The sequence below is a fragment of the Dendropsophus ebraccatus genome, chromosome 1 (genome assembly GCF_027789765.1).
Source record: "Dendropsophus ebraccatus isolate aDenEbr1 chromosome 1, aDenEbr1.pat, whole genome shotgun sequence".
In the NCBI taxonomy this organism is placed as follows: domain Eukaryota; kingdom Metazoa; phylum Chordata; class Amphibia; order Anura; family Hylidae; genus Dendropsophus; species Dendropsophus ebraccatus.
Genome location: NC_091454.1, coordinates 145210529 through 145225398, shown reverse-complemented (window position 1 = coordinate 145225398; position 14870 = coordinate 145210529). Strand labels below are relative to the sequence as shown.

The 14870-nt window shown below is 42.3% G+C and overlaps 1 protein-coding gene and 1 long non-coding RNA gene across 2 annotated transcripts in view; one reads left to right on the top strand and one right to left on the bottom strand.

Moving 5' to 3' along the window:
- CSPG4 (chondroitin sulfate proteoglycan 4) overlaps positions 1-2250 on the bottom strand; it is a 74441-nt gene extending 72191 nt beyond the window's left edge. Inside the window, exon 1 of the mRNA XM_069981303.1 lies at positions 2171-2250. Coding sequence (XP_069837404.1) covers positions 2171-2243 — 73 coding nt within the window. The 5' untranslated portion in view covers positions 2244-2250. The remainder of the gene's footprint in view (positions 1-2170) is intronic.
- Positions 2251-2979: 729 nt separating this feature from the next.
- On the top strand, positions 2980-14123 carry LOC138799748 (uncharacterized). The gene is made up of 3 exons (XR_011364306.1): positions 2980-3048; positions 3148-3286; positions 13829-14123. It is a non-coding gene; the product is annotated as an uncharacterized lncRNA (long non-coding RNA).
- Positions 14124-14870: the final 747 nt, after the last annotated feature.

The following is a 14870-nucleotide window of genomic DNA, read 5'->3' as shown; positions in this document are numbered from 1 at the left end:
GCAGATCTGCAAAAAATGGGAAGGCTAAATTAGGGTGATCTATGTTTTTTCTTCTATAAATATAACGCATCTACAAAAATTACGGACGCTTCAAATGACTTCTAGTGGGGATTGCAGATCTGTAAAACTACGTATATAGAAATCAATGGGCCCTAAATTTGTCCATAATTGCGGTTCTACAATTACAGACAAATTTATGGAACATGTAAATAGGGCTCAAGGTGCTTGGTCTCACTGCTCAACACTAGTAACACAAGTGTACATCATGCCATGCGGGGAAACACTCCAGTACACAGGGATTCACTCTCCGTGCTGTCCGTGCTTCACATAGCCAACATGGAACGTGTGAATCCAGCCTGCTCAGTCAGTTGTTACCTAAGGCAGGACATTGCTGCAGCCAGTGATCGGGCACTTCCTTGTGTAGAGAACACCACTAGGAAGTGCTGGGCAGCAGGATAAATAAAGTAAATAATCTATGAAAAATGTATAAGAGAGAGAAAAAATGTTGCTACCAAAAGATAATTAAAGGGGTTTTATTAACAAAATAGACTGATGCGCTTCATCATTGGTCAGCAGAGTGCTGACAACCACCCGCTGTGCCGACCAGCATTTTGGCGCCTGTGAGCAGGGCAGGAAGCAGCTCCGTTCACTGTTTAGTGGCCGATTCTGGTTATAACAGCTCAGCAGCTATACACTTGGAGGTGAGATGAGCTACGTTTGCAGGTCACCACAGCTACACAGTGAATGGAGACAAACTGCTTCTGGCCCCATTCACTGTATAGTGCAGGAGCTGAACACCTGATCGGCGGGAGCACTGGGAGTTGGCATCCTGCCGATCAATCTGTTTTGTCAAGAATACCTGTTTAGGCAGTGTTATACTAGAAGTAACTGGAGGGAAGTGTCACTTATTGGAAGGACTAAGTCATAAAGCAGAATTTTATGGGATTTTGTCACAGGGTAGGTATGAGCCTTTTGGCATTGAAGCATTTATACAGGAAATGATATGAAGATTACATGCCATAAATGGTGGTGCCAGTAATACCAGAGGGAGTAATATGTTGGCACAACCCACACTTAAGATTGAACCATGCAGAATTCCTTCTGTCTGTTGTATCAATATAGACACTTCATGAAAATAGGGATGTGGCATTTTCTGAGACATTGTAAGGTGCAATCTGACTCTTTCAAGGTCTACTATCTGGCATATAAAGATGATATAGTTTTCTACATAACAAAGAAGTATGGGAGGAGATGAAGGTGTACCTGGTATAGAGACGTCAACAGTTATATTACTCACTAAGTATCAGGGGCAAGGTATAAAACAGCATAATAAATTTAAAAAAGGATGACTATAGAAGGATATTCAGCTGTTGAACCAATATCTGTATAATATTGAACCTGGATATTAGGATGGTAATGGGCCACTAACCATCTATCAGTCAGTGTATAGAAACCATGGCTGTATTAATTGTTGTAACCATAGACACGCATAAACAGAGTGACTTATAAGGGAAACTTGACATAAAGGCGTAACAGTATAAGCTACGAACTAGAGAAATGAAAAAATAGGTATGGCTATTGGAACCGATCTTATAATGAAAATACAATACAATATAGCCCATCAAGAAACAACATTACTAGGTAGCCATGCATGCTTACAGCTTTGTGCAATTCTTGCAGAGAGGTGTGACTACAACTGTAGCAGAGGTGCCAGGGATAAATGAATGAATGCAGTGATGTCTGTGTATAACCTATAAAACTCACATCTACAACAACACATGATATATATATATATATATATATATATATATATATATATATATATATATATATATATATTAATACAGTATTATAGAGATTGTCATAATTTCATTGAAAAGAGTAATATCTACTTTAGGATAAAGAAATTGGTTGATGAAGGACCAAGCTAAAGAAATAGTGTTTTGTGACAGTTTAGAATACAACATAATACATCAGCAAATATCTGTGCATGAAATACATTGAAGACCTAGAAGTTCAAATTCTAAAGAGGGAAACGAGGCTGTGACAATGAAGAATGAAAGAGAGAGAACTTTCTGCAAAGTTTCTACTGCCTTGTTAACTCCTTTTATATATGTGTATGCGTATCCCTTAGTTATTCCTTGTGCCCATCATCATCCAAACAACTTACCTTCAGATCCCATGTCTTGAAGGACTCCCCCCAGGAGAAGCAGAAGCAGCAAACGGAGTCCTCCAGCCATCATCCAGCTACTGCTGAGTGCAGAGACAGAGTGTGTGAGGGACTCACGTTACACTGGGGTCCCACCCTGTCTGCTTAACCCCTACACCACACACACACATACACACCACATGAGCAACTTTGTAACTCAGTGTACAATGTAACCGTTTTATAACATGCCAACTATCACTGCGTTCACAAATTAACTATTTGTGAGCTGGAGAGGAATAACTCTATGGCTTAAAGAAAAAGAATAGGAAAGTTAGGCATAGCGGTGTTCACTTCATATTCACAGATGCGCGGAGTTCAGGCAGAGGTGTGTGGATCTATATGTTGCTTCTTAAAGTGACACTGTCATCCCCTTATTCTATGTGCAGTTTGCATTATGTATGTATTGAATGTGCAGGATCTAAGATTGTGTATGGTGCGGAGAACCGCACACAGAATATGGGAGATGACTATATCACTTCAAAACTAAATACTTTGTAAGTTTGTCGCATTGATGGGTAGATGCATATTTTACACTGCTTTTATGTAGTCATTAGGGTGCATCAGTAACTTTTATTTTCTTATTTTATACACTTGTTTTGTGATTTACTATGTAACATAGTAACATAGTAAATAAGGTTGAAAGAAGACAAGAGTCCATCAGGTTCAACCTAGGAGAATCCTACTGTGTTGATCCAGGAAGGCAAAAAACCCCTATGGGGCAGAAGACAAACGCCCCACCACAGGGAGAAACTCCCCCCCCCCCCCCCCCCCCCCCCCGACTGCAATGGCAACCAGAACAATCCCCGGATCAACGTATCACCAGAAATCTAATGCCCAATGTAATGTATCATTTTTATGTGACTGTGTAAACATAAAATCTTTAAATATGCACACTGATAGGGCAGACTCAATAAGCTTATATTTACTGTTTTCTAAAGCTCACTTTTCAGCTTTGCTGTATAGACTGAGACAAAGTCGACAGAACCATCTCACTTGGGTCTCCGCTAAGCCAGTCACAGACACCACTGCAGTTGCTTATTGGCTGAGCAGCGATAGTGAAGCTACAAGAATGGAACAGTAAGTATAATTTTAACCCCCTTCCTCAACAGAGCGCACCGTCACTTATAAGGATTTCAGGTTAACCCGGTTTCGCTCTGGTTGCTTGATTCTTCCATTGTTTTCAATGGGGCTCATTACGCGAGTCAAGCACTGGAGCATTGAAAAATGCTTGACGCGATTAACAAGCACTAGAGCATTTAAGTGCTCAATCAACTCTAGTAATGACACATGACATGAGAGAGATTATGAATCTTACCTTTTACTTCATGGTTGTTATAAGGGTTGGGCTGTCCTCCATCACTTTTGGTAGACTGTAGTAGCTTTTTGTAAGATTTCTCTGTCCTTTAAAGGGTTTATCTGGAACAAAGGTCTAAAGCCCTTCTTTTTCCTTACTGCATGCATACATTGAATTTAAATTGATACCCAGTTCCCATGCTCGGTGCCAATCTTTTCTCGAGCACCAGCCCGCCCTGGAGCACTAGGGACAGGCCCACTGCCCCCCCGTGTGACGAAACCCACTTTTCTCTGATATGTGACTCCATTAGAATCAGTGGAGCCGCATCATAGAGGGGAGGGGATATCGCCACACTGGGAGTCTCAGGGCCTCCCCTCAGTGCTCCGGGGTGGGCTGGTGCTCAAGAAAAGATTGGCAACGAGAGTGGGAACTGGGTTGCATTTCAAAAAAGGACTGCTCCACTTGCATCCTCGCATCGACATGGCCAGTGATTGGCTGAGCAGGCTGTCACTGTCAAGACAAGTCAATCCCAGAAGCATCGGGCTGGTGCTCCGGGTAGGGCTGGTGCTCGGGAAAAGTTTGGCACCCAGTACAGGAACTGGCTGGCATTTTAAATACCACACTACTGGCATCCCAGCGTCAATCGATTAAGGTAAAAAAAATAGCAGCAATGTACCTGGTGGTAAGTTTGCTTTAAGCTCTTAAATATGTACTGTAGGCCATGACATCTAATCATATCAAATTTAGACACTGAATTATAAATTTTCGCTTCAGAATCAAGATATTCTTCCGTGCTTATGTGTGTGGTAATGTTATCAAGTGAAATCTATTTTAGACAATAAACACAAAAAAATGCCACTAGACATCATGATTAGAGATGAGCGAAACTGCCGAGGTTCGGGTTCATATTAACCTGAACTCTTGGCTTCTGACTGCCGCTGTCTGCCCGATCCGTGGAGAGGGTGGATACAGCCGGAGGACCGCCTGAAAAACTGGGATACAGCCTATGGCTATGGCTGTATCCCAGTTTTCCAGGCGGTCCTCAGGCTGTATCCACCCTCTCTACGGAGCGGGCAGACAGGGGGAATCAGACACCGAGAGTTCAGGTTCATACGAACCCGAACCTTGGCAGGTTCGCTCATCTCTAATCATGATGGCTATATGTATCAATTTAATCTTTTAGGTCCTGCCAGTGTACCATTGGAGAATTGTATAATTGGGAGCACAAATGTAATAAGAAGCAGGTTCCTACCACAACTGCCAGAATTGGAGATAATGCTGAAAGTTCAAACCCTTGCCAGATACCATGGTTAATAGTGACAGTATCATCTAAAATGTTGGTAAGAGCAATCAGTCTCCCTTTGTCAATCAGCTTCTCCTGATGCTGGCCCACATCTACCCTTGGTATAAGCTTACTTGGCATGGCCCAGTAGGTTAACTCATAATGTACTGCTGACTGGAAATAATGTTTTGGAATGCTAAGTGCTCCAAACTTTAACTAGGCATGAGTGAATTTTCATTACTAGTGAAGCAAAGCACTTCGATAGCTCGGCTGTCGGCTTGTCAACCGGCTACCTTTAAACTCCATGTTGCTTGGGGTGCCTTGAGAAGTTGGATCCAGTCCTTGGAAACTTCTCACGGTCCAAATCACAGTCAATTAAGTTTTAAGTCCTTCAACTAGAAATTAATTTACCCCCTTTTTTGTTTCAATTCAAATTTTTCCAATACATAGTATATTTTTCCTCCATTTTTACGGAATATATTTGGGGAGATTTATTAAGAGCATATGTCTTACATGCTGGTCTTAAATAATCCCCCTTCTTTACTGAAATCTACACCAGCTCGGAGCGAGTGTAGATTTGAGCTACAATTTACACCTGTGTGCAGGTTTAAAATGTTGCTAAATAAGTGCAGGAGGAAGGCATGCCTAAAAACAGGCAGCTATACGGCTACACAGAAGAGAAGGGGGGAAAAAATTGTAAAAATTAAGGTGTAGCAGAATGTAGCAACTAAAAAATAACTTTATTCCATACAACACGTTTAGGCTATGTTCACACGTATTCACACATGTCTGTGTCAGCATTGTGCAGTAACTTGGTGTGAATTGGGTCTGTTCTGCTTTTGTGTGACACACCCGCTTGCTTCTCAGCTTCCTGGATATGCAGGAGTTAAGCTGAGAAGCTGTGGGACTTGATTACAAAGCTGGGTGGTCTGTTTGATTGATGGGTTTCTCTGCCTGTCTGCAGCCTGGAGGATCAGAGCGCCGGTCCAATGAGGATCTGGACCGGGCTCTTGCTCAGCATAAAACAAAGCTGAGGCAGAGTTCCAGTGCTGGCGATTTAGGTTAACTCCTGGTTCCAGCTCCCCAGTCTATTCCTGCGAACCCCTTTTCTAATCCCTCTGTTTGACTTGACTTGTTATCTGACCTTCTGCCTGACTATTTGACGATCCTTTGCCTGCTGATTTTGTACTGCGTTGCCTGTTTGGATTTGACCCGGCTTGTTGACTATTCTTTTATGTTTGTTCGTCCGTCTCGTTCTGTGTGCACTTTATCAGTGAAGGGAACGTCTACGTGGTTGTCCACGACCGCCTAGGGCCGATCGAGGCAAGCAGGCAGGGACAGTGGGTGGGTTCAGACCTAAGGCCCACTGTCTTGTTGTGTCTTTATCACCCGATCCTGACAGTCTGTCAATATTTTGGTCACTCTTTTTTTAACTAAAACCAGGAGTCGGTTGAAAACACAGACGCTGGGCTAGTCTTTCCATTATAATTTTGCCCTGGCTTTGGTTAATAAAGTACTGACCAAAATACTGACCAAAATACTATAGAGGACATGTATGAAAAGGCAAAAATGCCTTTTTTAGGCGCAGATAGGGCTGTTTGGTCTAAAAAATATTTGCAAAGGGTAGTTCTGCGAATATTTTTTTCGCACTGGCCCCATCTTCGCCACCTTCGCCAATAGGGCGAAGAGGGGGCGTTAGGGAGATGCAGAGGGGGCACGGCCTCTGCGTGCATCGCATTTATAATTTTTTCCGTTGAAAAATGATACTGAAACCTACGCCAGCTCTGAGCTGGCGTAAGTTTCAAAGTTTTCGCACGGATGGGCTCCGTGCGATCGGGATTTATGTAGAGGTAGTGCACCTCTACATAAATCCCCTGAGCTCTGGAGATGCAGGGACATTTGTAAGCTCGGAGTAAAAAACGCTAGACTTCATAAATGTCCCCTATATGTGAACTCATACTGCTACATTGATGGGAAAATATAAAAGGGATTACTTTTTGAATGCATAGGTAGCATATGGGGCTAAAGAAATGGCATTATGAAGAAGTTGACATGCTATTATCTTGGCATTGTTAATGCACTGACATTCACAAAAAGGAGCACTATTCAGCTATTCATTAGATTTTTTTCTCACACAAATGTAGCTTAATATTTGTCCTAAAATATTTCATGTGGATATGTGTGCAAATAATCTATATTTTGTGCATTTTTTAACTGTAACAGAACAGGTAATGCAAGTGAACTTAGTTGGATTACTGTTTGTACTGTACTATCATCTATGAATAAAAATTTGTCAACAGTTTGTTTGTCAGCTTGCAGTTGAAAGACTCTAGTGAATGGCACAGATACTGGTTTTAATGTAGGTTTCTTTGTGAAACAAGAAGAGATATAAACCCTTTTATTTTTCCTGAGAAGAAAAATGAATTATTAAAAGAACAGAAGATTGGCAACTGGAAAGGGCCCCAAATCAATCACTTCATGTTCTTCAGAGATGACATGCTGTAGCTGAGCTCAATCGAGCTTTTGAGGTGTCTATATGCTGTGAACCAGAATTGGACAAACGGCCATGTTCACAAAGTGCAGCCGTACAGAAAGCCACCTTCATGTACGAATGAACTCTGATCATTTTCCTTTAAACCATCTTGTCTACGTAAACATGTATAATCCCCAATCCCCCCTGGACAATGTGCTTGTCTTGCAAAAATACTGCGGAGACACCATCATGTGTTTCTCAATGTCATTGAACTATCCAGACCTTTTAGGGGGAAGGAACAACCAAACTAAATGGGGTTCCCAGTCAAGGAAACCAGCTTCCAACAAGCCACAGTCAAAAATTACTGGGCTTGGGAAATACCCAAGCCAGGTATCCATCAACAGACAGCTGTTTCAGGGTATTTGCCCTTCATCAGTGGGGAGTAGACTCTGGCTAGTGGGAGCAAAGCTGAGAAAGTGCATTCTGATGGCTGACTTTAGGGCGATCAACCCAAACACCACATAGACATCATGACTTGTTGAAAGGTGGTTTCCTTGACTGGAGACCCCCCTTGGCTTAGTTGTTCCTTCCCGAAGGAAGGTGTGGCTATCTTACTGACATTGAGAAACATGTTATGGTGTCTCTGCAGGCTTTTGGTTGATCCCCCTGAGGTCAACCAACATTCGCTTGAATGAGCTTGTCTTGGCACATGGTACATTGCTGTACCAATAGTGTTGCTATCTCAGTTAAACACTTTGCTGTTAATTCCTTATTTATACCTCCCTTTTTATGAACCCAGTCAATTGGTTAGACATGGTTTTACTGTGTACATTATTGTGCACTGTCAATATATGTTTCCACTTAATACAGTAAGCCACCAACCAACGTATCTTCAATATCCTCTTTGTAATAAATATCAAGCCATATGAACTTTACTGCAGTACAGTATTTTATTGCTTCCTCAGTTCACATACTCTTCATTCCTGCCCTAATTATCTATGTAGAAAGTCACTCCTCAATATAGTGAATCGTATTGCCTGTGCCTCATTACATCCACATGGAGTCAAATATCAGATATCAGGTATGTCTACATTTCCCATCCAAGCAGATGTTTAGAGACTTCGGTAACATGTCATGCTGCTACAATATGACTTATGCCCAGAGGTGCTTGAAGTTCCTTAGCCCCAATGAAAATTCTACTATGTTACAGATATAACATTAGTGTATCTTGTTTTGCCAAAGGAGTTATTAGCTTCCCACCCTGCCACTGCCAATCTCTCCACTGTCCACAGGCACTGTTATGCTGAAAACCTTTTTGGTTTTACCAATTCAACAATACGTACAAAAAAAAAATACAGAAATACTTGACTGTGGACTGTTGATTTACACTAGACTGTTGACTGTGACAAGGTTTGGTTATATGATGCAGCTACAGCATTGTGCACTATTTGAAACGACCCAAGTAGTGTGTGGGTGTGTGTGTGTGTGTGTGTGTGTGTGTGTGGGGGGGGGGGGGGGGGGGGGGGGAGTTTTCTGAACAGTCTAGGGCCATGGTGACAATCCTATGGCATTCTTGCCAGAAGGGACACTCAGAGCCCTCTCTGCGGGCACACGTACTGTTGATCACTCGCTAAGGGGGAATTAAGAAGGACAGCTGTTACAGATCCCACCTGCAGGTGAGCAGTCCTTTCTGGTGTATGTGCATTTGCACATACACCTGATAACTGTCAATGTACTGCAGGTAAATTGTAGAGAAGACCCGGCACTAACCAAATAATTCTGCAAATTTATTGTAGTGCAGTAAACATCAGGTACAGTAAAGACGCGTTGTGGCCAAGCATGGTCTTCATCAGCTTATGTGGTACTGCAGGAAAGCCTGGCATCCTGTCATAATGACAGGAGTCCCTGCTTTGTACAGTATTAAGAATAAATTGCTGTGTTGGAACTTTGCAATAAATTTTGGGTTGCAGTCGGCCCCTAAAATGATTACCATCACTGGTCTGGTGCCCATGATGCACTTAATGCACCACTGATTTTGTAGTCTTTTCAAGTTATACTGTATGAGTTTCTTAAAAACAGATATGGAGATATAGAGGTATAGAGCATATCAGATGAAAGCAGTTCTTGTATGATAACCTAGGTAAGCTTACCTTCTGCCAAACTATGTAGCCTTGGGTCTAAACTGTTCTACAGAGTAGATTGTAGAATTTTGATCTCCAGGAAGATTCCTGATACACAAGGTAAGCAGCTTTAGATATAAAACCATTTTAAGTTGCCATATGCTAACCAATTTCACACTGGGATATTTTGTTAAATGAGAACTTATAAAATCCTGTCATTGCTCAATAATGGGTTGTTCTACCTGACACTGCTTACACAAAACATTGTGATAATGATGTGGTGATAATGATATTTACCAGAAAAAAAAATGTCTACCTTAACCTTATCTTCTAAAGGAAATGATCCAGTAAGTACTGACATTTAACAGTAATACACTATATGACTACTAAAAGGGTGTGGATGCTTTCATACAATTTGATAGCCACAAACTGAAAATATAGGGATGTAAATGGCTCCTCAACCTACCAATTTGACATCCCTGCTGTAAGCCTTCTAAAAGGATCTCCACCCACTGCTCTCTTTTAAGTGTGTGGGAGGAAAGGAAAAGAATGATTCCCTGGCTGTTGATCCTGCTAATATTTTTAGAATATTTGTTTGTATAGTTAGAAAAAGTAAACTCTTATTCTGAATGGAACACACTGAAGTTACAGAAGTAAGGCCTAAGGGCATCACAGAAGCAAGGGTAATGCAGCTTCCATTTAGATATATACAAGAATTAAAATAGCTTGCAGGGAATATAAATATGTAACATAATAAGGCTATGCTCACACTATGTAATTATTCAGTAATAAACAGACGCTGATAGCAATGGAATCAGCATCAGTTACATAGTAACATAGTTAAAAACGTTGAAAGAAGACAAGGAGTCCATCAGGTTTAACCTAGGGAAACCCTACTGTGTCTTACTGCTTTTGCAGTAAAGAATCCGTGTCTGTACTGATGGTCAAACCTTCTTTCCTCTAGACGTAGAGGATGTCCCCTTTACTGTTGGGGCAGCATTGCATTGAAGCTAAGATAATGTACCTGCCTATTATTTCTGGATGCTGTTCAGTGAACAGCGTCCGGAAATAATAGCTGTTCACACAATGTAACGTGCGGCAACCGACGGAGCCTGCAAGTCAATGTTAAAGAAGAACTTTCCAGCAGCCGATTCATAGGATACAGATTGGCTGCAGGAACGTCCTGAATGCAATGAATGCTGTTAAATCTAGTGTTAACATAGCCTAAATGGGCAATGTGGGTTTCAGTAAGGGCCTATTCACACTACGGAATCAGCAACGAAATTCCATGCTGAACTCCGGAGAGGTGCGGAGAGAGCGCGAGCCCTGCCATTCAAACAGATAGCAAACAGGATTTGGTTCCGCATGGGATTGTGGCGCTGATTCTGTAGTGTTAACGGGCCCTGATTGCTGAAACCTAAGGTCAAAGAAATGGGAATAATAACTGTAAGAACAACTGAATGTAGAAGAAAATGAGTACCTGTCATGTGTCACAGGGACTTGTCAAAATTTTAAATGGTAGGGGTCTCACTGCTGAGATCACCACCAATCAGGAGAACAAGTGTGGAGCAGCATGCTGTCAATCATCTAATTGCAGACACCTCCATACACTTATAATGGAGCTGCTTAGCCTGAGATTGCTGTGTTCCAGGGGGGAAATGTACTACATAGCTCCCCTTTCGGCTCCTACCCGATTGGGAGTGGGTCAAAATGGATCAAAACTTTTGACATATCCTTTTTTAAAGAAGTAGCTTGGATGTCCCACTGATATACCATGGGATGGTTGTGATTAGAGATGAGCGAACCGAACCGTAACGAACCAGATTCTGTACGAACTTTTCAAGTTAGTCTCCTCAGATATACCTGGGTGCTGCCTAATCAAAAATGTAATGTGACAGCTGTCTGGGAGTATCAACCAAGACACATGAAATCAACTTCAGTGTTCAAGCTGATCTACTTTATTAAGTGAAAATCTCTAGAAAGCTTCAAAAAATAAAATAGGAGAACCCCGTTTAGCCGCAACAAAAAAAGTAAAAAAAAAAAACTGTCAAGAAAAAGTCCCATCACTGTCCCAGCAAAAAAAAAAAAAGTCCCATCGGCTGTCCCATCACTGCACCGTTGTGTAGAAAAATGTTGGCGACTCATTGGGATTCTTGGTGTCCAAGACCGTGCACCCCAGTTCTGATGTCTGGCCCTTTAATTATGGGCAAGGGCAGTACATGTCTGTTACTGCCCATTGGGTCAACATCCTCTCAGAAGACCATCAGGAAGTTGGCCCATTCTTGCCTCTGTCACCTCCCCGGTGCTTTAGGGGGCCAGTTCTGCACAAGTTCTGCCTCCACCACCTTACAACCATCCGTCGCTTTGACTGCAGTCCAACCTGCCCCGATGTCATACCAGCAATGTCAGGCCCGGCGCTCTCATACTGTCCTCTATTTTGTGAGCCTGGGTGAACGGAGCCACAGTGGGCAGGAACTCCTCTGGACCATCAAGGAGGAGATATTTGAATGGCTGACCCCACGTCAACTAACGGTGGGAAGTGTTGTACCCCACAAAGGGAGGAACATTGCCTCTGCAGTGCAGCAGGGAGGGCTGAGTCATACATCTTGTATGGCACATGTGATAAACCTCATAGTGCACAGATTTTTTCTAACATTTCCTGCCAATTGTTGACCCCCTTTGAGAACACGACTCTGTGAGCAGGCATGACTATGGGATCATTGACATCCTCCCACTCGTCCGTGTTCTGGAAAGTGCGGTGAACAACATCATCAGCGAGCATACCCAGGCCACCACTCCAAGGCTGAACATCCTCCTCCGTCAATTATCTGTTCTCAACCATACTGGGCTGGGTGCAGTCAGGTACTGCCTCCTTCTCCTCCTCCTCAAATAGTCTGTTCTCAACCATACTGGCCTGGGTGCAATCAAGTGGTGCCGCCTCCTCCAATAGTCTCTTCTCAACTATACTGGCCTGGGTGCAATCAAGTGCTGCTGCCTCCTCCTCCTCCGTCAATTGTCTGTTCTCCACCCTACTGGGTCCAAGGAACTTTGTGTCCTATGTCCCATGTAATCCCTTACACCTTGGCTAATTTTTTTAACTACTTTCGCATTTTGATTTATTCCACTTTTTCATTGTAATAGCAACGGCAACTAAACGAAACTATACCCTATCAGACTCCCACTATTGTAGATGCTATTATTCAGCTGTTATAGCAAGGTTCGTTTTAGGTTCAGTTCGTATGAATCCGAACTTCACGAAAGTTCGCCGGATCGAACCGAACCGAACTTTTCAAAAGTTCACTCATCCCTAGTTGTGATATAGAATTTTTGTTGTTTCTTGGTTTATTTGCGCTGAATAGGCCATTAGTAATAAAAAGCCCATGAAATTTCCTTTAATAAAGTACACATCTATATAATGTCACCCTGATGGACATGTAAAATTATACATCTCCATCTAGACAGTTGCATATCACAAACTGGAAACTATTGTGGAGTTTTCCATTACTTCAGAAGTGCTGCAAAATAATTTACCATTGTGTTATCCCTGCAGTAACATAGCTGTATTGTAACACTTCACAAGAGGTTAAACTTTAGGGATTCCTCAAACACTGGCCTAAACGTATAGTGAATTCTTAATATCATTTATGTGGAATTTTTATTTGTCTTTAACTCCAAACGTAGATATATTGGCTTTCCCCAGATCCAGCTGCATGAGATCACTGCTTTACCTGGCCTCTTTCCAGGCAACCCCATGGAACGGTTAGCTTGTAAGAAAATTAAAGTCACAGCAGTAAATGCAGACACACAGAACTGTCACACAGTACATGTCTGTTACAGAATGCCTATCACTGGAACACTCATTACATTACACATATATCTTTTCTATGATGGATTTTGAGCAGCAGCTTCAGGTATCATATTGCAGGTCTCTGCTCTATGTAGCATGGCCCCTTTCCTATGCTACAGTGGCATGAGTCCAGTTGCATACACAGAGCCTCTTTATACTCAACATCTACTGGTACTCAAGGACTGTGCCCATTTCTAATGTAGACATATGTGGGGAGGAGGGGAGACCTGGAAATTATTGCAACTAACCTAGATTTGTTTTTAGACACACATACCATGGAAGATATGAAAATGTTCTACCTGAAAATAGTTGTACTGTTCCATTTACACTAGAGCTTAGCCTACACCATTGTGCTTCCTCTGACCTAGACCGTATAAGCAGCTATAGCCTTATATCCACCCAGATGTTACAGCAATAATAATGATAATAATTGTCCAATATTATATTGTCAAAACTGATGAGTACTGGTGTTAAAAGTCAAATCCACAGTGTGGTGAACAGCATTGCATATACAATATTCATTTTGCAGTTGTCAATCTGTCAGATGACGAAGAGAGGGCATTCACCTTTTTTATTGTAATGAATATTTTCTTTCTCTCACAGACAGTATTACCTTCCCTAGAGCAGATAATCAAACAGAAGCGGCCACACAGCAAACATACTTTGTTCAGCTACTGGCACAAGGAACTGATGGAATACGAACAAGGGTAGAAAAGCCGATATTACACTGGACTTCAGGGAGCCCCTTGCAACAATAACAGCATGTTATGTGAATTTTAGGATTCTTTACAGTTATATTATATTCTCCAACTTTCTACTAAACTAAGAAAACTGTAAAATGAACAAACTGTGCTATACTACTTTGATATATAAAAAGGGTAACAAATTGATAAATCGGTTTGTGTGTCCTTGTGTCAATTGTTCATTGCCTAGAGTTTTCATTAAGGTGCACCAGTGAGTCTGCTCAATCACAATGCAATGGCCTACTCTGAGGGTATGTTCAGCCCGCTCAATCACAATGCAATGGCCTACTCTGAGGGTATGTTCAGCCCGCTCAATCACAATGCAATGGCCTACTCTAAGGGTATGTTCAGCCCGCTCAATCACAATGCAATGGCCTACTCTGAGGGTATGTTCAGCCCGCTCAATCACAATGCAATGGCCTACTCTGAGGGTATGTTCAGCCCGCTGAATTACAATACAATGGCCTTGTCAGGACTGTGCCTTACCACTTCTCGGTTCGGGCTGTGCGGCCGAGAAGGCCGAGTTGAGGTTTCTTTGCAGTTTACTTAGTCCTGTCTGAACACAGGTGAACATAGGGTTGTTCAGCCCCACCCGTCTTGCTCGCTGCTGCCTGGCAGCTTCAGGGTTAACCCTGCTGCTGAGCAGGTGAACTGTGTAGAGGATCAGGGGCTGGTCCAATCTGCTGCTGGACTGAGTCCCTGATCCTGCATAAATTGTATTCAGCTCCAGCACTCCTTGCTGGTTATTGCAGTTCTAAATTCCTGCTCAGCTTGTATGGTATCTCTCTCTGTGTTTGACCCTTGGCTTTCTCTGCTTGGACTATCCTTGTTTGCTGCCTGCCCTGAACCATGTACCTGTATCTGGACTTTTCTCTTGCCTGTTGCTTTGTACTTCGCTGCCC